Source organism: Mytilus edulis, chromosome 10 (assembly GCF_963676685.1).
Source record: "Mytilus edulis chromosome 10, xbMytEdul2.2, whole genome shotgun sequence".
NCBI classification, from domain to species: Eukaryota; Metazoa; Mollusca; class Bivalvia; order Mytilida; family Mytilidae; genus Mytilus; species Mytilus edulis.
In genome coordinates, this window is record NC_092353.1 from 30,417,175 (window position 1) to 30,442,833 (window position 25,659).

A 25,659-nucleotide genomic window follows, 5' to 3' on the forward strand; every position below is an offset into this window, starting at 1 on the left:
TAATAAAGCACATTTTTTATTACAACTGCTCACTTTAAGCAAGCTTTACATGGATGTAATTCAACTAACATTTACAAATGAAGATGGATTGGATATATCTATGATGCATTTATACACATGACAAAAGATGATCCCTAATGACTTGCTGACATGCTAAAAATTATAATGAAACCCACTGAATCACCACGAGAGAATAAAATTAAATCTTTAATAAACACTGACGTCATGCAAATCTTTTACTATGGGTAATCTTCTTATGTAAAGGTACGCATCCAAATACAAAGTTACAAGAGTTGCTTCTCTGATGTGAAAAAGTTAACCTTCAGCTCTTTGGCATCTGATAAAATTCTTTGTTTCATGATATAATCAAAGTCAATTTCTATAAAAAAAAAAAATATTTTGGCATTTATCTCACTTTGCAAAATTTTAATTTTAATTCTTAATTTTATCATATTTATTTGACTTAAGGGAGCTACCATTTGATTTTTATGGGGGGGGGGGGGGGATGAAAAATTTTGTCCTGCATTTTTTTTTAAGTGTAATCTCTGTCCTGCCTTTTTATTTTTCACTCTGTTCGGTCCTGCCTTTTTTTTTTTTAGTTTATCCTGACTTTTTTTACCTAAATTGTCGTCCTGACTTTTTTTTTTTGCAAGTGTCTCATCCTGCCTTTTTTTTTACTCAAAACTCCTGTCCTGCCTATTTTTTTCAAATTTCATCCTTGCCCCCCCCCATAAAAATCAAATGGTAACTCCCTTAACATTGTTCAATTGATATTCTTCATCCAAGATATTAATTCTTAATTTTAAGGCTACAAGGCAACAGCTTGTTGAATTTACTGCAAATTATTTGGTGACCTTTACCCATCAGATAAAAAAGCTTGATTACAATTGATTAGATCAATTATGTTGTGACATTATTCCATTTGACTTTACACCTTAGAGACTAACAGCTGATGTCTCCTTCAGTCTTATGATTTTGACATCAAATTTCGTAGTTTGACGAGATTTTGTTGTGTTGTGACATCATCAGGTTTAAGTTCTAACGCTCGAAGATAACTGGCTTCAGCCTCTTTGAGTTTATTGTTGATATGATACATGGCACCAAGGTTCATATGAGCTGTAGCACTCTGTAAAATATACAAATATACTATAAACAATAAACACTGAAGATTTACAGATTTCACTTTTCCATGAACATTTATAAGTATTATCATTAAAGCAATTAACAGCTATAACTCTTGAATAGCAAAAGTTATATTTGTTATAATCAAACTGGAAATCATTTTTTCTGCAGTAAACATACAAAAATTTGAAATGCATTTGTTGGATAATAAGTGCAGGGAAACAACAGAAACTACCATTTTCTAATTAATTAAAGATCATTACTCATAAATGGTGAAAGAAAAATACCAGTAGTCAATATCTACCTGCCCCAATTAAGTCATCAGAAGCAAGATTTTAAAATTTAGATACAATTGTTAAAAAAAAATCTCTCAAATTATTGCAAATTAACAACATAAAACCTATTTTCAATCAATAAAGAAGATATTAAGATTGAATAAATATGATTACACAGAGTAATCCCCTTTTTTACTTACATTAGGTTTTATAGATGTTGCTCTCTTATACAGTTGTTCTGATCTTTCATTATTTCCAACTTGTCTAAAATAAGAAAAAATATTTAAGTTAAAATAGAATCAGATATACATTTACAGGTTTCGATGGAATATGGTGTATTAATTCATGACCTTTTCTATCCAAACAGATACTCGCACTAGAAAAACCATAAAAAGCAAAGGAAAAGTAATTTAATTGTTGTTTTACATGTCAAAGTCACAGTAAGTCCATCAAACTGGAGCAAAATGTCTTACCAATGTAAATCGCATGTAACTAATTGAGTTATAGGGAATACTTGACAGATCAGATTCCTGACTGAAAATCATTTAACATTCAATTCAATTTGTGATTGCTTAATGTCCAGTAACAAGTATTTCATGCACATTTAGTACAGTGAGCCTGACCATTGAAAAGGTGGATTATGACATTACTTTCAAAAACAGCTAAGAGTATATGTTTTACCTTAATGTATTAGCAGCATTAAAGACTAGTTCAAAATCTTGTGGAGATTTGTTGATGGCTTGTTCATAGAGCTGAGATGCTTCATTCAGTCTCCCTGTCTCACTCAGAAAATGTGCTGTAAATACCAAAGAGACAATTATAAATGTTGCATAATTATTTTTCGTAACAAAACAGTTTTTTGTTTTTATTTGTTTTCCTTTATTTTACATTGCTTAAACAATTAAAGAACCTTAGTGAGCACGCTCACATACCCCACGTCCCCACATTGTCATTGGAGAAATTAAATCTGTCATTGAAGAAATTAAATAAGTATAAGAAAAAATATTGACTTATTATCTACAAAATTTCATGAAATTCTGTTGTGTGTTTTCAGAGGAGTTGAGATGACAAACTGTTGCAGAAGTACATTGAAGCAAATAAGTTCAAAGGGGCATAACTCCTAGAAAAAAATTGAACCGTAATTTCCTGTTGATATGCACATCTACATAGTATGTCCTTATTATCTACAAAGTTTCATGAAATTCTGTTGTGTAATTTTGAGAGGAGTTGCGATGACAAACTGTTGCAGTAGTACATTAAAGTAAATAAGTTCAAAGGGGCATAACTCCTAGAAAAAAAATTGAATCGCAATTTCCCGTCGATATGCACAACTACATAGTATGTCCTTATTATCTGAAAAGGTTACGTGAAATTCTGTTGTGTGGTTTGAGAGGAGTTGCGATGACAAACTGTTGCAGTAATACATTAAAGTAAATAAGTTCAAAGGGGCGTAACTCCTAGAAAAAAATTGTATCGCAATTTCACGTCGATATGCACAACTACATAGTATGTCCTTATTATCTGAAAAGGTTTCGTGAAATTCTGTTGTGTGGTTTGAGAGGAGTTGCGATGACAAACTGTTGCAGTAGTACATTAAAGTAAATAAGTTCAAAGGGGTGTAACTCCTAGAAAAAAAATTGAATCGCAATTTCCAGTCGATATGCTTAACTACATAGTATTTCCTTATTATCTGAAAAGGTTTCATGAAATTCTGTTGTGTGGTTTGAGAGGAGTTGCGATGACAAGAAACAGGACTGACGGACGGACTGACTGACGGACGGACTGACGGTAGGACTGACGGACGGACGGGTCAAAAACATTATACCCTCCGCAACTTCGTTGCATGGGGTATAATTACAATAGTTGTCAGTTTTAGGTTCAGTTCTCTAAAATATGACAATTAAAAATGAATTTTATACTTTAAAACAGCATTTTCCTCATTTTTTTACGATTTTCATTTCAATACAACAAACATATTTTTACCTCAATCACGAATGTACACATTCTAATGCTACACATACCCCCACATGTAATTCAAAGTATAGGAAAAAATAATAATCACAGGTAAACTCCTCACTGTTAAGCAGGTGGATAAAAAAAATATTTCGGTTGTGTTCAGTAGTTTCTCATAAAAGTGTTCCAAAAAGATTTAGACGTTACGCACGATATTGCGTCCCAATTGGTAACGTCAAAATTTGACGTTTTACGACGGTAATCGAGTATACTTTGTTCGTTTTGTTTGTAATCATTTTTGATCGATATGGATACTTCAAAGTCTTGAATATGTATGAAATATGTCCTACTGGTAGTTACGCAAGCAAAAATAAACAATACAAAATAGGTATTTGGTTGAGAAAATAGTGCCTACAGTATATTATATAATGCGTTGGTCACCCGTTTAAATCTAAGAAAAGAAGGATGGGAGGAAGCAATTCATGTTGCTTAAATAATATAGTTTTTGCGTTTTGTGCTTTTATCTTTTATCTTTTTTAAAATGTTGTTTTTTGTGGGTTTTTTTTGGGGGGGGGGGGGGGGAGGGGGAGAGGTGTGTGTGATGATAAGTGAAAAGATTTTAATGAAAAAGACTTCTGCTGTTACAACGGAGTAATTATATCAAAGAGAATGATTGCGTGAAAAATAATTATATTCATCTGATATGTTTACAAGCTTTGTATAATATTGAGGTGTAACTCCTCAGGTACAACAATTTTACTGCCTCCTTCAATTTCAGCGCAAATGAATTAAATGTACAACCCCAGTCATCTGAAATATTTTACCTATTTATTGACAAATTATCATATGTTTTTTTTTTCTTTTCATTTAAGATAATTATTCATTTTCTATTTGATTATATTCTATGATTCTATCTATTTTCGAAATTTGTAATTTTGTTATTTTGTTTTGTCCTCTGATCTAAAAACATTAAATCGAACCGTACTTGTTATTAAAAAACAATGAAATACCGTTCATATATCATATGATAATACGAACTGCTTTCAATTTCGATCGCCAAGGAGGGTGATTGGCCTAATGAGTTCATATAAAGTGATAAAAAGCCTACTGCGATTTTAAGATACGCTCGTGGCGAGATTTGTTCGACTCCAATCCTAATCGACAGTTATTGCAAATATTTTAACTAAAGTTTGCCTGATGTCCGGCTTCTCCTACTTATGATGACAGGTCAATAAAATACAACAAATGTCGCTTATACATGTAGCAGTGTTCAACACCAAAACAAAGAACAAACTTTTAGAAATAATTTGAAAACACATATATGTATAGCGTCCCGAATCGAAAACGTTCAAAATGTAAGAAAATTGTTCAGTGGACAAACTTGCAAGACATTTAATTTGTTAAAAAACGAAGTCATTTCGACTTCACATCTTATCAAAAAGTATGTTATCGTATTGTGGGGTGTAAGCACAATTACGCAAAAGCACTATTTTGTATGCTACAAATTAAATATATTTAATATATTGACGTTGAAACTGACAATGTTTTGGTAAAAAGGGTCGAAATTCGACATTGGATAATCTTGCAAGACATTTTCCCGAAGCTAATGCGTTTTTATTTGTGGTGCGAGTGCTGTAAAATTCCGGATTTGAAATGGTCTATCTAAGCACTTTAGTAGGAATAATTTATGAAAACCAAATTTTATATCTTCTGATATTTTAAAAAGCGGTAACTTTTGATAACTTACCATTTTCCGAAACCTGACCATGGCGAGGATTATTCATTTTTGAAAAAATCAGTTTTGACCGTTCCATCAACACAAAAAACAGCAATGACTTCATACATTATATATAACGTTTATCATTCATGCGAATTTTCGCGGATTTTATACTCTTTTTTAGACCACAAAAATTCCCGTAAAAGTTATTTTGCGAATAATTTGTTACGTCTGACACGCATATTTATGACGTTTTGGCAATATTTGTATCATTATTGGAAACGTATTATGAAAAGTTAAAGAATATTTTTTTTATATTTTTGGAAACAGTAATACCTGCTTAATCTATGGATATAAATTTCATAAAGCTGAATTATTTAGATTTCATAGAAGAGCTATTTATCAAATTGCTCTGTCCTATTTCACTGCATTAACGGAATAACATGCTTAACGTCTTAATGAACAAAAGAATGAGCACAAAAGGAGAATGCAATTCAGCCACAACTCCTAGAGTAGGGAGCGGGGGATTGGGGTATAATCAATACACATATTTACCATAATGATGGTCAACTGATGGGTCATCTGGACTAACATCTTTAGCTTTCTTAAACCATTCTTCTGCATCTGTATTTTTGTTCTGCATAATAAAATAATGTTTTCATACTTTCAACCATATCTTAGAATTACATTTTTTCACATTTCTTCATTCTAAAATGTTATGTATTTAAGGCAGTCAAGTTATTCCCCTTTTTAAGAAAATTAAGCTTCTTAGACACTATAAAATTATTTAAAATGTGGCAATTTATTCATAAAAACAAGAATGTGTCCCCAGTACACGAATGCCCCACTCGCACTATCATTTTCCATGTTCAGTGGACCGTGACATTGGGGTAAAAACTCTAATTTGGCATTAAAATTAGAAAGATCATATCATAGGGAACATGTGTACCAAGTTTGAAGTAGATTGGACTTCAACTTCATCAAAAACTACCTTGACCAAAAACTTTAACCTGAAGCGGGACAGACGGACGGACGGACGAACAGACGAACGGACGCACAGACCAGAAAACATAAAAATATAAATGATTCACCAAAATGGAAAAGAAGAGATAAGGTGAAAATGAAACAAATTTGCTACACACACTTGGCAAGTTCAAAGCAAAGGAATAAGACTTTGTTGAATGGTCTTAAACATGTCAATGTAAGGTCAAGACATCCACAGCCTGCTGGCACCAATCTAAGCAGAATATTTGCTGAATGTGGATAAAAGAGCACCTGTGCACTGAAAACTGACACTGATGTGTCAAGTTTTTAAAGGACAAGAAATGGACTGACATGAACTTGGAAGCATATCATTTTCAGTCTTGCTAAATCTAATGTGTACTTTTTAACTATGTGTCTAACTTTAACAAAGAATCTTTACCTGTTTATGATAGAGTTTAGCCATAGTAAGATGAGCAGGTATATGGTCTGGTTTAGATTTCAATGCTTCTCTATACCAATGCTCTGCTTCTGATAATTTTCCTAATTTTGTGTAAACTTCACCTAAAATAATTTTGAAAACATTAAATAAGCTGAATATTTATCTCTTGGAGAAAATTAATTCAGTTTTGTTTTATGATTGTTTATACATGTAATCACTTACCAAACCAATCACAGCACAAAGCTCCATTAATATGAATAATACAATCACTTCAAGGTTTACTTTATATTTGTTTTGTGTCTCACTTCTATATAAACACTTCCAAACTTTCTTTATATTCAATGTCATCTGCTCTTTATGCATAAGTTGCATTGTTGGGAACTATATTTTTGTGAACAAATATTTTCAAATAAAAAAAAATTAAAAAAAGACAAAATTTTCTTTACAACTAAGGCAGCAACCATTTCATTTTCTGAGGGGGGGGAGGGGGCTATGGATTTTGTTTGTTTCACCCTCAGCTGCCACTATATTTAATGCTAAAATTGAAAGAAAAAAATTGTTTTGGACTTGTCGCCAAAAAAAATGTCCCGAAAAAAAATCCATAGCACCCTTCCCACCCCCACCTCACCCCGGAAAATCAAATGGTTGCTGCCTATATAAGGTATGTCAAAGATGGTCAGAACAATAATTTAGATTATCTTTTTTTAGATTAGAGAAAGAGAATAACTGTTAATGTTTTAAATTTGTTTTAAAAGGTACAGTTATTAGATAAGTGTTAAATATATACAAAATGATATGTTAAAACTGCAAATATGAGGAAGCCAATTTTCGTTCTTCCCTCGCTGGGATTCAAACTCATGCTATTAAGATATAAGACAACACCATCTGCACTGTGTACATTGCTCTAGACCACTCTAACATCCAGACTAAACTAAAATTTGCAGATTTAACATTGTTTTGCTGATATTTAGAGTACTTTTGAATATAAAATATGTTTTCAGCAGTGTATCACCATGACTGGTGTTCCAATAAATGGATCTGTGTAGAGTTGTCACTTATTTAGAGGTACTTAATTTTGTAGTAGCTTTGCCACAGTATTTGTATATATGTAGAGGAAGGTGCCTTTAGCTATTCTTATGATACATACCCATCATATTATATATACTTTGTGGAGCATAATGACTAGGTCTCCTCTTTAGAGCCTCTTTGTAAGTATCAATAGCTTCTTGATATCTGTTTATTTCAGCATACATACGACCCAAATTGTAAAGAGATGAGATCTTGGTGTTGGCATGGAGACGAGGGTCTTTTAACCCTGATGTATCTAAATCAGCACAGTGTTTATATACCTGAAGAAAAAAAAGCAAAACATTCTGCACATTTTATTTTATCTAATTCAAATTTAAAAGGATTGCAATGATAACAAAACAAACCTTACAAGTTTAACCCAGATAATTCTATAGTATCTGTCCCATGCCTGTAGTCTTGTCATTGGCATTGGTTGCCTTCAGTTGTAATTGTTAACTTTTTTTTAAATATTATTAACTTTAATCTCACAGTTTTTGCTGTAGTAATATTTAACATTTAATTATCTGGAGCCTTTTATAGCTTACTATATGGTATGGGTTTTGTTCATTGTCAAACATGACCTGAAGTAGCATACCGGTACTTCTTAGTCCTTTGATTTTTCTTTGGTATTTGTATCATTGTCAATCATATCAAATCTAATTTTTATGAAAATAGTATATCTTTTTACTTGAGGAAAATGAAAATTTCACAATATGAATATATTTCAATTCTATTTCATTTGTCACCGTTTTATATTATATTTCAAGTTTCATTATATTCATTTTTTAATGTGTATTATGTTTCAAAATCAAAACTTTATGGACAAACAAAACTACCTTTTCTGCCTCTTCATATTTTCCTTTGTTTGCATACAGGATTCCAAGATTTAAATGTGCCACTGAAATAAAAAAATATATACAGGTAAATAAACTGGAGTTATCTCCCATTAACCACTATTTCACTCAGATGTCTTGGAATTTTCAAATTTCGTTTTCTATTATTTTACATTTAATTAATGTAGCATTGTTAAAAGACATTGACATAATTATCATGCAGGAATTTAACATCCAAAATCATTGCAAATGCCTTTCTTTATTCAAACGAAATAAACTTGTTTACAAATTTGAACTATTATTGGCTATACAAGTTGGATTATTTCATAACTATTCCAGTTTAAAAGTATTCCGACACAACCTTTTGATTTAGAATGCCAGAATGACAGACATTGGTTAAAAATAAAAGACATAACCACCAGCCTGACTTAGTGGCTTGGACATGTTATGTATTTATGTTATGTATTTATTGCTAACTAAGAAGTGTGTTTATACGATACTTACTAGAAAGTTTAGGTCTATAAGAAATAGCTCTTGAATAACTTTCAATAGCCTCATCATATCTTTTAGTATCTTGATAAAGTATTCCCCTGAAAAGCAGACATATAATTTATAGTAACCTATAATGAAATACTGATTTGTACAAAATAGGTTTTAAGAATAGAGTTATCCATATTTTATTGAATACAAAGATATACATATCTTTCTACATTTCATAGGCCTTGTTGTTGCTCTTCCTCTGCCATATAATTTGTAGTTCATTGTGGTATTTTAAATCATCTCTATATCTTGCAATATGGTATGGGTTCAGATGGGGGTGTATTAAAGTGACCTATTATTCGTTCACATCTTTGTTCTCTCTAGAGTTTCACAAAAAACTTACAATTAAGATTGATCGTAAGTCATGAACAATTCAGTATACTTACGATAAATCTTAGTTTTTTTGTGAAACCAACTCCAGTTCTTAACCGGTAGTTGTCTCATCGTCAGTAATAATATATCTCCTTAGTTTTACATATAAACTATTTTTTACATAATAATTCTTGTTAATAGTCAAATTTCTTCAGAAACCTAACATATACCTCTTTAAGATTTGACATTAGACAGTAATAATCTATCTTTTTATAATCAAGTTACCACCAACACATGACCAAAAAAGTTCAAAACTTTATTAGCTGTATCACTATCAGGGACAACATTAAAAGCTGAAACCACTGAAAATTTGGTAATAAATTTAGTGACTTAATCACTATATTTAGTCCCTGTGTAATGTAAACCACTAAGAACTGGCTATAAATTTAGTGACTTAATCAATATATATTTTGACCTAAAGTTTAGTTCAGATATTTATCATCGGTTGACTTACAGGTTATAATGAGTGTCAGCCATGTTGCCCCTGTATGTCAGGGCTTTCTTGTAGGCATATTCTGCTGATGTTAGTCTTCCTTGTTGATTCCATACATTAGCTAGGTTTGCCCAGGCTGAAAAATAAAATAAAATAAGAGTTACTGAAGAAAACACTGATTATTCTAGCTTGTTTTTTTGTATATTTAATGCTTAATGTACAGTGGAAAGTATTTCATGTATATTCAGAAAAATGTATCATTGTGCTACAAATAACTTTCTTTGCCCAAAGTTGTATGTTTTGAGTTGATTTGTTTTACAATTATCATGACACAAGTACTGATTTCACATTAAAAAAGGAAGAGATACCAAACAATAAATTCAAGAATAACTTCTAAAATAGGGCTCATTAAGCACATCCAGAGCTAAAAGTCTGGAAAGTCGGAGATGGAAAGACACATGGAAAGAAGTCTGTAAACTTGTACTCATGCAATCAAATTATGGAAGGCCAAAGCTGTATGAATACATGGAAATAAGCTCTATCAGTTGTAAGGCATATCAAGGATCAATGTTCAAATGATATCACCGTGGGATTCCCCCTATAATTATTCAGTTAACAGGAAGTTGATGCTCTATAATATATATATGGATATATGTATGTGAAAACACTTTCACAAATTCCTAACATGCAACTTTGATACCAAATTTTTAAAAGTTCTGATTTGTTGTTTTTGAGAGAAAATTTCATGCATGGCCATTACATATAAGAATACATATGTAAATGGTAAACATGAAAATATCCATACAAAAAAAATCACAGTTTTAAAAGCATAATTACACGAAGCTCTGATTTTTGTTCTGTTTTTGGTTCCTCTGAATAATGAATCAAAATTTTGCTAAAACAGGTGAGTTGGGGTTATTTAACCCTTCAAAATTTTAAATTCTATAAAAGCCCTAAAGATGCTTTCTTTTGGTAAGTTGCTGCATGATGACAGTCTGACAGTTATAAGAACTATTGTAAACAGCCAGAAAAGGTATGATACAAGTTATATATTTAATAGATGTAACATGTACTTTAGACAAAATGATTAATGTGAATATTTTTTAAAACATGTATTTTGATATTATGTAAAATATGATACTGATAAGTATATTTATATCTATTTTAAGTTTGTATAATTTTTGAATTTATAACAGTGCAAGAGATGCATATCTTAATTTTACATGTTTTTTCATTAAGATTTTAATTTGCAAATTTTTTTTTTACAACTTTGCACAGAATTGGGTTTCCTTTCCTTACTTAATAAAAAAATAAAGATAAATACTTAAAAACTTGAACGGGTATTAAAATATACATTAACTGTATCAGTTTTATTTTGAATCACTTAAGTTACTTTCAACACAGTAAAAGAAGTTTAAAAAAATAATTTGTATACCAACTAAAAATGATACAAAATACCCTAATACATGTAAAATTGCAACAAGTATGCATGCTGAAAGCTTTTAAATCGTGACATTTAAATGTGGTATCTGATTTATTTGTCTACAATGAAACCATTAGAATAATTATTGTAAACACTTTCAAAATAATGCAAAATTAATCACTTTTTAATTGGTTTCAGTTGTCCGTTTTATGCAACAATTCTGCATTTCCTTTTACTATTTTATCTAATTTACACTTTTTAAACATAAAATAATCTTTTCACAAATGTGCATCATGGGATCTTCAACAAAAAACTTTTAATTTTATTTTTCAAACGGAAAGGAAGATCAAAATATTTGTACACTAGCAGTTATCATGCATTTGAAATCTAATAATCTATTCTTAACTGATAAAATGGTTTTATCTATATATGGGAGATAACTCTTCATATCTATATTTATTCAGTTGTCAATTTTCAATAAAATTATCTTCTAATTAAACAACTGATATCCTAAGGACTTTACATTTATTTTGTTTTCATGGAAATAAGGTTATTTTTAACCTTTTGTGAATTTCATAAATATATAAATTGCTACAAATATGCTAAAGTACACAAATTTATTAAAATTATCTACATTATGTACATATATTACATTGTTTTGGTTAATTTTTAAACCGTAAAAATCTCACCAGAGTTTAAAATTTTTAAAATAAAAAAAAAAGAAGATGATGGAGAGAATATTTTCAGCTTAATTCTATCTAACCTGGTATGCTGTCCATATATAGATACATATAGTTCTATATAATTCTAAATTTCATCACAATATTAATAATTGTACTAAATTCTGGCTATATGCAATGCTTGTTTAATGATAATAGATTTTTTTATAGGTTTTCTCTTGGGAGATGTAGATAATTGAAAAATGGTTTATCTTGTTGTTTCATCATATTTATAAATCATTTACTAAAAATTCTGCTGAAAAAGTGTTTTGCATTCCATAACCATGAAAAAATATAGGACTGCAGAAAATTGTAATCTCAAACATTTCACAGAATGTTTAAAATTCTTATATTTTCATATTTTGCAATTTAAAAAGTTCACGAAATAAGCACAGGACTTGTAAAAAAAGTGAAATTGTCCCACAGGTTCTGGGGGTTCATTTTTATTTAATCAGTAAGTCATTCCCTGTTGCTACAGTAAAATGTGCAATGACTAGAGAACTTTTTAAAATGTGAAGTTTGTTGTCTTTGTTTAGTCCAACTACTGCACAAAAATAACCTACAATCTTTAAGCTCTCAATTCTAAAGGAATGTGTTATGCAACAAAATTTAAATTGAGCAAAAGATATTATTAATATCGTGGCAACTTTCATTTATAATTTTTTATAATATATACACATTCCAAATTCCACTTTTATATCTAGTCTGATGAGAACTAGCATGGAAAAGTAAATGATATTTAATGGAGTATTTATTCTGTGTAAGTGACAACTCTATCTCAAGTAATTATAAAATTCACTGGTCGCTAAAACACTGGTCAATTTCCCATTAGAAAGATAAAATAACTTAGATGATAAGTTTACAGGTATAGATAGGTTGTTGCCCCTGTCTACACAAACTATCTGCATGATTTTTTCCCCGTAGTTTTTGTATCACCTGAATTTTTGTTTTTTTGTTTTTTTAAAGATGAAAGTTAACAATGAGGTTAATTAAAGCAGCAAAATGGTTTTTCAAAATTAAGACCACTGTTATTTTATGAATACATTTTTCACTTTTATTCCCTTCCTTTAACTTTATCTTGTTGGGTGTTTTCATGAAACAGAAGATACTCAATTTAATTTTCTACTCATAATACATGTAGTAATTGTATAAATACATGTTACAGTAGCTAATCATTGGCTGTTGAAGCTTCAATTCAATTAATAATTCTTAATTTTTAAAAAAATTCTGTCATAAACTTATCTAGTGATGTAACCATTGAAAACTATTATCTCCATCTTTATATTCTGAGATGGTAAAGTATTTACCTTTAGCAGGATTAATTTGAATTCCAGATTTGTACAAATTTTCCTCGTTGTCCCATACATCGTTACGAAGAACTGTTCGTCCGGACATTAATAAAATTGTAAGCGCCACACATACTATAACACACTGTTTCTTCCACACATCATTAAAATATTTTCTGTATAATAAATAAGCACCATAAGCAACTAATAAACAAAATCCCATACTAGGAATATAAAGCACTCGCTCGGCAATCACAAATCCAACGTAGAAAAATATATTTGTAGCTGGAATGAATGGAAAAATGAGAATTGATAATGAAATGATTGAAATATCTTGTAAACTATATTTCATTACTGCTATTGATTCTTCTTCACTGTCCGTTGAACTATTTGAACTCCTTCTCGTTTTATAAATTTTTGGAATCACATGTTTCGTAGAATGACTATAATGATGTGCTATACCATTCCCATTTAGATGGGGTGTATATTTCTTTAATCTTGGCCTATGTATATGTTTTAATAAACAAATTGAAAAATATCCTAAAATTGTATAAAATAAAAGTGTTAAAGAATTGCGTGCATCTAAAATTTTTTCAACTAAAGGAATGGCTTCCATTGACCAATCAAAACTGAGAACTCTTGGACATAACAAAATCCAGAAGTTATACACAGGAAGTAGAGTAAATGTCAGAAACTTTGCTAGAGAATTATTGGAATCAGCAGCTGGATTGTCTGACGGAGCAAATTCTGGAGTCTTGTTTCCCATGAACATGAATCGGAATGCTACAAGAGATGCTCCTAGTATAAACAGTAGAATCAGTCCTTCCATTTCTTTCTTGTAGAGATCCTGCAATGAAATAAATTATATGTTAATTATATAAATTTTGATTGCTTTTTCAAAACAATTTCAGATTTTTGTGATATTTTTTCTGATTTTTACTTTTTTCATTCAATTTATAAAATGATGGTACAGTAATGACGCTTTTTGATAAACAGCAGGATCTGCTTACCCTTCCGTAGCACCTGAGATCACCATCAGTTTTTTTCTATGTAAATGTCTTTTGTGTACTTTTATTTGTCAGTTAGTCTTTTTCTTTTTTAGCCTTGGCTTTGTCAGTTTATTTCCTATCTATGAGTTGAATGTCCTTCACCAGTATCTTTCACCCCTCTTAATTAATTTTTTTTTTTTTTGAATTTTAGTTAAGCATATTCAATTGGGTATTTACATTTTACAATGAACTTTTATTTGATTGGATAAATTGAGGTGTAGACAGGTATACATTAATAAGGCATCAAGCCAACAAATCAAATAAATAAAAAAAGACTTCAAGAGACCAAACCATATATAGTCTTCATCTATAGGCAAATGCTTATACATTTTATCAAGTTCTGACTCTGTAATTTAGCCTGTTCTTTTTTAGTGTTCCATCAATTTTTTTCCCTTTAGTAGAAATTTAAATATTCCTTCAACATTTTTGTTGTTTCTTTCCAAAGATCACTTAAAAATTGTTGTTTGTTATGATTTTACTAGTAGGTAAATTAATATACAGATTTTTTTCAGAATTAAAACCTATTCTATACAGTTGTTCACAAATATGTATTATTGTGTTAACAACTGTTTGCATTATTTATCTTTAGAATTACTAATCCCTATTATTCTTATGTAGAAATTTAATATTTCTCAATCGATATGATCATATGTCAATGACATCTAAGTCTGTATGCAGCAGACTGCATGTCACTCAAAACATGATATGATGTTTAACAAATTCGTCAATTTTTCTAAACATCTGAAACCCAGTGGTAAATATGAATTTTACATGTACATGTATACTCATTCAATATATCTAATGATTTCTATTTATTTAAAATACAATTTCAAACAATCTAAAGATAAAAATCAAACATTACAAATTGGATTCCTCTCTAGGCTACGAAACAACATAGAGATCAAGCAAAGAAGGTTGTTTGCTTAGCAAATATTTCATTGTACTTTTTGACAAAACTTTTGAAATAAAGTGTTTTATATCAAACGCCTAGTATGATTTACTTTAACACCCTATACAAAGTATTAACTTCATGTCAGCGAATCTCATATTCAGTCATAACATAAATGCTATAGCGTGTTCGATGAACAAGGTGTCAGACTAATGAAATAAATCATTTCAATGATACAGGATTAGGACAAAAATAAAACTGCCGCTGAATACATCTAAATACCGATATAGGATACTTTATATGGATGTACAACCTTTGTGGAGTCTATACCTAACAAATTTGAAATATAATCATCATGTTATAAAGGTGATAAATTATAAAAATACATCCATTTGTATCTAAACCTGTAACTGACTCATGTTTGTTTTTACTTTTTGTGTATTTAAAACCTCTTAAATTTTTCGTAACATGTGTATTTTTATACTATAAATTATAACAAAAATCAATGTCAACTCGTGCACCTATGTCTAATTATTTTTTCTATAATCTGTACACCAAAACAGTTTTTGATTCAATTCAAACATAAAATTGTCTTATACAATTTAGAATAAAAAGATTTGGAGTTTTGTAAAATGGAGATGACAGCAACCCAGAACCAAAACACATTTAGAGATCAACAGACTGTCCTCAACAATTAATAAGTATTAAAGTGTAATTTTTCAAGATATATGTGAGTTTGATTTTTGTTTTCTTTCCTTTTTGACAAAACTTTTTAAAAAAACGAGCATTCATAAAAAAAACACCAAAAAAAAACCCAATGCACCACAAAAACCTTTCAATAACTTTTTTTTAGGCCGAAAAGGTTTCATATCATGAAATTTTTTAATCATTTGACCAAAAGGACATTGATTATATCTCAATTTCATTTAAATGCCCAATTAAAAATTGCATTACAATAATTTGGACATGATGTACAAGCTGTAGTTTAAAGGACTATAAGAACATTTCTAATTGTTTTTTAAGTGCACCTGAGTAAGTTAAAGTGATTATTTAAAAAATGTATCAAGGACAATAGAAATAAAATAACATTGCTGAAAGCAAAAAGTTTTAAAAACAAGTTCCATTAAACATTTTACACCATATGAGGACCTACACAGATTCTCTTAGCAATAGAATAGCCCAAATCCTCTTTGCTAAAGAAAAGCCCAAACCTGCTTTGCTTAAGAATGAATTTTACTATTAACCACAGTTTTTGCAATAAAATCTTAACTAAGCTAGTAAGAATGTACGTTCATGTTTTAAATTTGAAGTTGAGAAGAAAAAAAAATCCCAAGAAGTCATAGCAATATATAATGAGATCTAAACCAACATACTTTGATTTGGTATTGATTGCCAACAAATCTTTATTTACTTTTATACAATTATATCTCTCTTTCTATTCTGTCATTTTCAAGTGATGTAATTTATAGGACTTGTTAACCATGTAATATAAACCCTTCAGTAAATGGTTTTCAGCCTAATTTGTAGTGCTATAAATCATGTCTTTATTTAACAAAATCTTCAAATAATTTCTGCCTTTATTTGTACTAAAATTTTCTCAAACATCAAACGAATTCTACTGTACTGCAAGTGTTAAATGTTTGCATTATAAAAATTCACAATTGTCAAAAGTCTCTTTACAATTTAGTATTTGCCAAGTGTCTGGTTTTAAATTTCAATGTGAAAATGACATTTTTTTAATATAAAAATTTAGTCTTTGAAGCATGTTTATTCTGTTTTCAGATATCTGCAAGTGCTAAATGACTTTTGAAAAGGTTTGTACATAGAGGAACTCTGTGCAAAGTTTGCATGATTCACAGTCAATAATTTGGGAGGTCTGAATATTTCTTCCCTACAAAATTAACTACCATGTTATAGTCAGGAAAAAAATAGAAGTTTTAGAATTCATGATGAAGAAGTAATTTTTCTAATGAAATTTATGGTTTGCTGTAAATATGCCTATCTAATTAAAGACAAATATTTACAATACCTTTGATTAAATGGCATGAAACTTAAAAATATTTCTCTGTTATTGTAGTAAAAAAAAAGTTTTAAAATAATCATGTTTTTCTTTCATTGGAAATAACTATTCATGTCAGCATTTTTTTTTTAATAATTATAAAACTTTATGATATTTTGAATATTTCAGCACTTTGCATTTTTAAAGTAAAAAAATATGCAATTTTTATGTTTTGATTCGATATTGATAATATTTCTATTTTTATCATTTATATATGGGAGATAACTCTTGATATTGAAAAATTACAATCATTTACACTATACAATATACTGAATCCAAGGCATCAATATGGCATTAATGGTAATAAAATAAATACTTATAATTATCCAATCTTAATTATATATGAGCACTCTAGTCCTATCATCACATCAGAACGTGAATGGTCTAAAACGAGTACAGCAGAAGACGGTCAATGTAGTATTTACTATGACAAATAATACTATATTTTAATTTAAAACAGCTGTTTACATTACGTAAAATTAATTACTTTGACTTGAGCAGTTTTTCTTTTTTTGGCGTACCAGTAGGTGCTATGTATGCTTGACCCCTATGTAAATAGTCCACAATATATTATTACAGGATTACATATAATAAATTTCTATGATACACTTGAGGTGTTCCTATGTCTTAACAAGAAACTACAATGAACAATTATGTACAAGTAAATAAATTTACTCTGGATTTTTATATGACTACTTACAACCTGGGAGACATAACCAGATTTATAACGTCTTTTGTCAACAATACAGGTATCACTAAAAGACCATTTCCGTACCTCAACAAGTCAAATTGATACCTGTAGTTATTGAAATATCACGATCGTAAAGTTAAAATCGACATCTGTTCACAACCATAGGTGGAAAGGTTAAGTAACATGCCATTGGGAAACTTAGGGGTGGAAACCATTGTGATTAACCACAATCAAAGTATTAAATAAATTTAATGTTTTCTGCATGTTGTTGAATCTAAACTGTGATGATACGGTTGTCCAAACTAGGAAATTTATTACTTAAGAATATGACAGGGAATATCTTAACAATCAACATGATCAAATAAAACAAAAGTAATTAAAACAGACATTTTTCCAGTACGCACTTATTGTTATATGAATCATATATTTTATAGGTGGTGATTGAACCCGTAAAAGTTACATATACAGGAGTTTGTAATCCCAAATTTTGTCAAATTTGTACAAAATAGATATATTGAAAAGAATTTTGATAACCTGGATGAGGTGATGTTATTAGTCCAATATCTTACCCCAAAAACTACTGAAGCCAAAGCCGAGTACTGTCTAAATTTGTTGGTTTATTTTTCCTTGTTTTTTTTACTCCAGATGTAAAAAAATTGATAGTGGTTAAAACAACTAAATGATCCAAAATATAGCAGTCTTTTGAATTTTTTACCCATAAGAAAATATTTGGCTATGAATAATAATTGATCCACTCTTTGTACAGACATCATTATTCTTTCTATTTTTTACAATTCATTTAAAAGGATTCAGGTTTATAAAAAAAGACAGATTTTTACCCTGACGCCATAAATACTTTTTGACATAAATTATGATAATATGTAATTACTCATGTTAGAAATCTACAGTAATGTAAAAACTAGGTGCAAAATAATGCATAATGCATTATGCAAATCCATCATAAAATGTATAATAGTACTGAATTTTAATAAGCAAGCATTGTTCTAAACACAGTTTTTTTTTCAAAAATGGAGTATGACGAAGTAAAGACTTTGAAACAATATGTTACACCATGATTGATCATTACCATAAACTGATCAATAATATTTAAATATATATACAAATTCTGTCTGGTTTCAACTTAATATTGTCGAAAAATGACAATTATACAACTGAAAATCAAACATATGGACCAGAGCAAAAATGAAAAAAAAATTGGACTACAATACTAAGGGGAAATATCCTGCTTTTATTATCTGTATAGAATAAGAGTTTGCAGAGTAAAGCAGTAACATTGTTGTAGGTAAAATTAAAACCCTTTCAAGTAGGTCTAGTCATATTCTTATAAGAGATAATCAATAAAGTGCAACAACCTTCTTGTAGTCAAAAACTTATAAAGATTGCATGCAGCAAGCTTGTGATGAGCATTTTGCAAGTATTCAGTTTGGTTTGGGCCTTTCAAGGCAGTTCACTTTCTAGGCTGTACCTTGGTTATTAATACTATAATCTATTCAGAAACATATTTTATTGCAGATATAATAAGTGACAAATTGACATAAGTTATACAGCTTAGAGTTGTCCTATATGTAATAGATATTCTCCTCCAGACATAAGCATTGAACATTAAGCTAACACCAATCAATCAATTTTACTTTATCAATAAAAATCATGTTACAACCGATACTTCAGTAACAGGTATCAACTGCAAATGCTATTTGCTTAAAGTCAGTTCTTGAAAAGTTAATAAAACACCAAGGAAATGTTTGACAGTCTTTGTCCTCCTAGAGAAAGATTATCCTATTTATGTCACATTGTGCTATGCACCAAGATGTCCTCCCATATCAATTAGTACAAACTTTAATCAGATTTAACTTTGATTGACAAATTAACCAGTGGAGGTCTGTTGTAACACACCCAAATCATACATAAACTGATTAACACTAATAACTACTGCAGACTCAGCAATAGGATTCAGTTTTTCTATAGTAAGTAACTAAGTAAGTAAGTTTGATCAGGAACATATATATTGACATACTGTTCCAAGGTTTGATTAAGAGTCGGACATTATAAGTAACATGAGCTTTGTAGAGCTCTTGAATGGACTTGGAAAATATATTCTTAAATACTGTTGCATCAGCGTGATCAGACAAGTCAAAATAAAACAATGTTCATATCACATGTGAAGAGCCAGTCAGGTCCACATATTCTAATAAACAAATGCCATCTAAACATGTGATCTGTTGCTATATTAAGGGGAGGTAATCAGATTAATTTGAATGACATGTTGAGCTGGTATAACAAGAATTATATTGAGTATTACACCAATTATCTGATCAAAATCAAATGAACAAATCAGCTTAATATTGCAGTCTATTATATATCTGAAGGTTAACTATATGCTTTTTTTTGTAGTTACAGAAAATCAAAAAACTTTTATCCTTCTTTCTGACTTTTTATTCTGTCGAATTTTTAAACAAAATACGCAACAATTAAGGATGATTCAAAATAGAATGTTCTTATTTATCAGAACCTTTTTTTCAAAATTTACCCATAAGTACCCCGTATAGCCCATGGAGGTTTTTTTCTGAAGATCAATCATTTAACTTTTTTTACCTGTATTTCAAATACACCTTTAATTAATTTGTCAAACTATCACAAAAATAATTATAGCTGTGGTTATTTTTAAGGTGAACATTTTTTTTCTGATAAAGCTGGTTAAAATTCAGTTCACAATGTCATTGTCCTGGAAAAAAAGATAATTTATGATGAGGGTCTATGATGGCTAGCAATAAAAAAATGACTAGGGCAAAACAAAATGACATCTGTTATTATTTGTACAGAGAGAGACAACAGGTACATAATTTGTAACAATTTGTGTTGTGTGAAAAATATCACATAATGTACATCAGTATAAAATGAGAAAGTCCTGGTAACATTCAAATGGCCATTCATACAATTCAAAATTGAGACAATAAAAAATAAGACTATTGGTTAAATCACAAAATCTAGATACTCAACAGCAAAACTTTGCTTTGTAGAACAATTTCGAGTATTAGAAAATGATGACTTCTGCAGTGATGATCATGCCAAAAATATGAAAAGCATTTCTTTTGTATCGTATTACTCAAAAAAAGTTCCAAAGTAATTTTTGCATTCAAAGAGGTCTTAACTAGAAGGAACTACCATGTACCTACCCATTTCATATTTATCAAATCTGTAATCTTGACTTTATGCTGTACAAAGAGATCATATGCAGCACACACAGCTATAACTGTCACACCTTGTTCTTTAGTCAACATACTTAATGTAGTACAGATTGCTGTCAGAGTAAAAAATAAAATCTTCCTTTTATCACCCCCATGACCTCCACCATCATTGCTATAATTTTCATCTCTATAATGGACATATTTCATATAGCTTAGGAGTGCAAGTAAAAAGAAAAGACAAGCACCGACATCTGCCCTTCCCACGATTCCTGCAACTGCTTCAGTGTGCACTGGGTGTGCAGCAAAAAGTAGACCAGCAATGAGGGTTGGAAACGTTTCTTGTAAAACTATCCGTGCAAAATGTGTAAACAATGCTGTCACTACTGCATGAAGAATGATGTTCCCAAGGTGGTATCCAAAAGGCTCCAGTTCTCCAAGGAGATAATTGAGACGAAATGATAGAACACATACTGGTCTGTACGATTTATGGGAACCACTATGGGTCAAAGGTGTGCCCCAAAAGTCATCATATATGATGTTGATGATTGGTGTGTCTGGCAACAGATCTTGGTTCTTTAGTATGGCACGACTGAAAAGAAATAATACATATGATTATTATAATGATCAGTTTGAACTTATTATTCATGATTTGTTTTCTGTTTTTAATTTCAGATCAATTAGTTCAATAACTTAACCTGTAGACATCTATGATGACAATTTTTGTTAACATGTGGTAGGACGTATTTCTTCAGTAATAGGACAAAATAGAAAATTGTATTCTTGACACTTTTTCCATCATCAAGTATAGAATCTGATGGGAATATAAAATGATTTTGGATATTGATTTTTAATATTGATATTTCAATTTTCTTGAGGACTTTTAGTAACCTATTACCTTAATCATGTTTATGTTTTAATAAATCTTTTTCCATCTTTTCACCTTAAAATTACTGGTTACCCTTGCCAGCAAGCAGAGAAATTATGAGATGGTAGTGTCAAGATAGATTGTTTCTTTCGGCCACACAATTTATTAGATTTCAAACTATTTTCTCAGAATATGTATAATGGACTATTTCCATTAGGGGATACTAATGGCAACATAATCTGGTGGGTCCATTACAAATTTCTGACAATTTAGAAAATTTGGAGTCTAACCTAGATAGATCAAAGCCATAATCTAGGACTAGAATAGTTGTAAGGATCCAATATTGTAACCACCTGCTTATAATTTGCCTGATACAATAAATTAAGATCAATATTGATTTCTAAGCCTATATAACTATATCTATAATTAATACCCAGGTATATGTAATCTTTTTTAGAACTGGATTGCTGCTTTTTGAAACAAGAAATAAAATAAGAAAAAGATTTTCATCAATCAAAATATAATCACTTTCTAGAAATATAAGCTGTATACTGCACTTTCATGGTTTAAAAGATTAAAAGATTTGTTTTGACCTTTTAGAAATGATACAGTGCATTGATAAATTATATAAATCATGTCATTTGCGGTTATTTTACAATAAAACTGTATTATCTAACTGAGTTAAAATTTCAAATATGGAGACTGAAAAAAACGTGAAAAATCGATTTGTCGGCAGCCAAACCTAATTAGTTATTATGGGACAAAACCCGATACCTTGGTTTTGTTTGTTAACAAACATTATATATTTGAATTATACCCTAATTATGTATAATTTTCTGTCTTAAAAAGACTCTTAAAGGGTCAAATATATATTCATTACAGACAATTTACAAAGGGTGTAAAAAAATTACATTGAAATAAACACGAACTTTCTTCTATGACATCTACTGTCCTTGGTATAAAGTTACATTTATAACAACTAATGGAGACCAAGCAACTCTTTTGATTGATGAGGACTTTATATCTAAAATCTAAAACAAGATGGCTACTGTAAATTCAGAAATTACATATCAAATGCATTTATTATTGCATATTTTTTAAGAATAGACAAGATACAAGATTGATCATTGCTATTTCAAGAACATCTGCATACAGATACACATATCAGATATCAGAATGTGAGTTGTTACACCAAGATCCATTATTCACATTAATAAAAACCTTGCAATAATTTTTGAATTTACAGTATTATATATTGGACACCATTTTTCTATCCAGAAGCATAAAATTTACTTATGCTTCAAAAAGTTATTGCTTCTAACAACTGCCATGACTGCAGATATATTCAAATAATTATTCTTGGTTTCATCCTTGGTTACATTTTAACGATTTTCCTTTTTTTCTTTTTCCATGAGACACTTTTTTCTCTTATCTATTAAAAGAACAAATTCAGAAAAGCAGAAAAATCATCTTTGCTATTAAAGCTAAAGAATCAATATTTCATGTTTGTTCTTGTATAGACTAAATTATAAAAAAAAATGTACATAATTAAGTGTCACTTTTGTCTTTATAGTCTTTGCCTTTTGAATTTCAACCCTTAACAGTAATGACGACAGAATTTTTTACTTGATGACAATAATGGTACATCATTACATGAAAACATTAGTTATCTCCCCTTAATATGTTTCTTTTCAGGTTTCAATTTTTCTAACTGGTTTTCAATGTTTTGTTTTAGTAATTATTACTTTTTAGGATCCCTAAATACAACCTGAGAGCAACATTTAGACAGTTAGATGGCTAACATTGGTTTCATGCAAATTACTGGGCAGCTGTAAATTATTTTAACACAATTTTTTAAACTAAATTTGGTGCTTAGTGGATAGGAAAATTAAAACTGCAAAGCTCAGATTAATTTCAGTTGATTCGAACTAAAATTGTGCCACTACTTCAAAAATCATAAAATTGAGTTTTAATGTGGCTGTTTACTGAATATAAGATAATGTAAGAAAAAAATATAAATCAAAATGAATTTGCTGGAATTTTTTTCTCAAAATTCAAGAATTGGCTCAATGTTACTTTTGGTGAAAATTTGACCTTTAGACATTAATTAATGAGATAAAAACAACAAATAAATACTCATTAAGTATAGATGAACACTAAGTTCAGTTTGTAATGTTTAAGTATACATGTAAATGACATAAAGTGTTCATTTAAGTCTACAACAAGTCAAATTACGAATTAGTATATAAACTAAAGTAAAGTGCTAATGTAATGTTTGTATGTAAGAATAAATATTTAAAATCACAAATATCCAGTTCAACGGGAGGTCAAAAACAAAATGATATATCTTTCAAGTTAAACAAACAGATGAATTAAAAGCAATTCTTTAAGACTGGGTCAACATACATCAACCGAGATCAGGATTCGTGGAGTTTTACATGGGATAAAACGCAAATTACAAGAGCACTCTAAAATGATTGTTGAAAGTGAATGTTTGTCATAACATGCATTAACCACTGTCAAAATGATGAAAAGAAAAGCCAATTTACAATACTTATCGGCAAACAAAAAACATTGGTCCGTGTTCTGAAGTACATGGTACTAGAATGGTTATATAAATCATTTGTACATGGATTTCCCATGAACACTTTTAATCAATCATTTCCTGAATTCAAGAGTTTCGAACTAAAGATTCATTTTTTGGTCAGTATATGTGTACAGGATGTTTTCTGTGGCCTAACAGTTAAGCAAAAAATTAGACCCAATTTGACACAGGAGTATAATAATCTATCCATTATCCATCAACATCATCTATAGTCTGGTTGTACAGCTTGTTTTATTTTTTGCATTGACTTCCATCTATTAGCGGAATTGAAAGGAACAGAGTATAGCAGTCTCACAAATAAATGTAACATACAAAAATTAAATGAATTCGCTAGTCATTAAAAAATTGGCATAAACTTTGATCAATTAAGTTGATTATTTAACTATTTTAGTAAAAAGTTCTAAGAATAAATCTGCAAACCACCTTAAAAATGACAGTCTTTGTGTCGCATAAGTTTGGCAATTGCATAATGGTCAATAAAGTTATATAATATTTTATGACATTTCAAGATTTAAAATCTCCTTTTCACTACTTGTAAAAGGTGACAAATGGTCAAATTAACTTATTAAATTCAAATTTTGATTCTGAAGTATTGATTAGAATGACTAAGAAATGTGTAATTATTGTATGGTTACTGAATGGAAGTCTGTATCAAAACTTGACGAGACAAATATTTTATGATTTGGTATAATTTGTAATGTTATCAAATGATCTATCCGGTAACTTGTCACTCAATGCATAAAAAACTTTATTCTTAATTTAAAATTTAACATATAATACTGTTCTCCATCGCCAAACAAGTTAGATATTATCTTTAGGACATTTGTGCCGAACAATTTTCTCTCTTATTCAAAGGAGTCATCGTGTAATAAAATCAAGGTTGGTTAATTATCAAATTATTACTCCTGCTGACAAATCAAACCCGTTGACAATCGTCCCCATGTGACTTTTGTCCTGGTTCGTGAAAAATTATATATATGACATAAATAAAAATATTAAAACTAAAAGAAGTTTTATGACAACTTCATCTATTTCTATGACAGAAACATATTATGCAACTCATTGTTTATGTCACTGGAAAACAGTTTTGATTTATTGGCCGTGATTATCCACAAAGAAGATACTTATCCA

General features: G+C 29.7%; 1 protein-coding gene across 1 annotated transcript in view; it reads right to left on the reverse strand.

The window, feature by feature from the left end:
- Positions 1 to 796: 796 nt before the first annotated feature.
- Positions 797 to 25,659, reverse strand: part of LOC139490868 (protein O-mannosyl-transferase TMTC2-like) — a 35,746-nt gene continuing 10,883 nt past the window's right edge. Inside the window, exons 2-12 of the mRNA XM_071277950.1 lie at positions 21,047 to 21,647; positions 13,186 to 14,011; positions 9,758 to 9,872; positions 8,896 to 8,981; positions 8,395 to 8,456; positions 7,638 to 7,839; positions 6,491 to 6,612; positions 5,623 to 5,704; positions 2,079 to 2,193; positions 1,598 to 1,661; positions 797 to 1,126 (exon numbers count right to left, since the gene is read on the reverse strand). Coding sequence (XP_071134051.1) covers positions 968 to 1,126; positions 1,598 to 1,661; positions 2,079 to 2,193; positions 5,623 to 5,704; positions 6,491 to 6,612; positions 7,638 to 7,839; positions 8,395 to 8,456; positions 8,896 to 8,981; positions 9,758 to 9,872; positions 13,186 to 14,011; positions 21,047 to 21,647 — 2,434 coding nt within the window. The 3' untranslated portion in view covers positions 797 to 967. The remainder of the gene's footprint in view (positions 1,127 to 1,597; positions 1,662 to 2,078; positions 2,194 to 5,622; positions 5,705 to 6,490; positions 6,613 to 7,637; positions 7,840 to 8,394; positions 8,457 to 8,895; positions 8,982 to 9,757; positions 9,873 to 13,185; positions 14,012 to 21,046; positions 21,648 to 25,659) is intronic.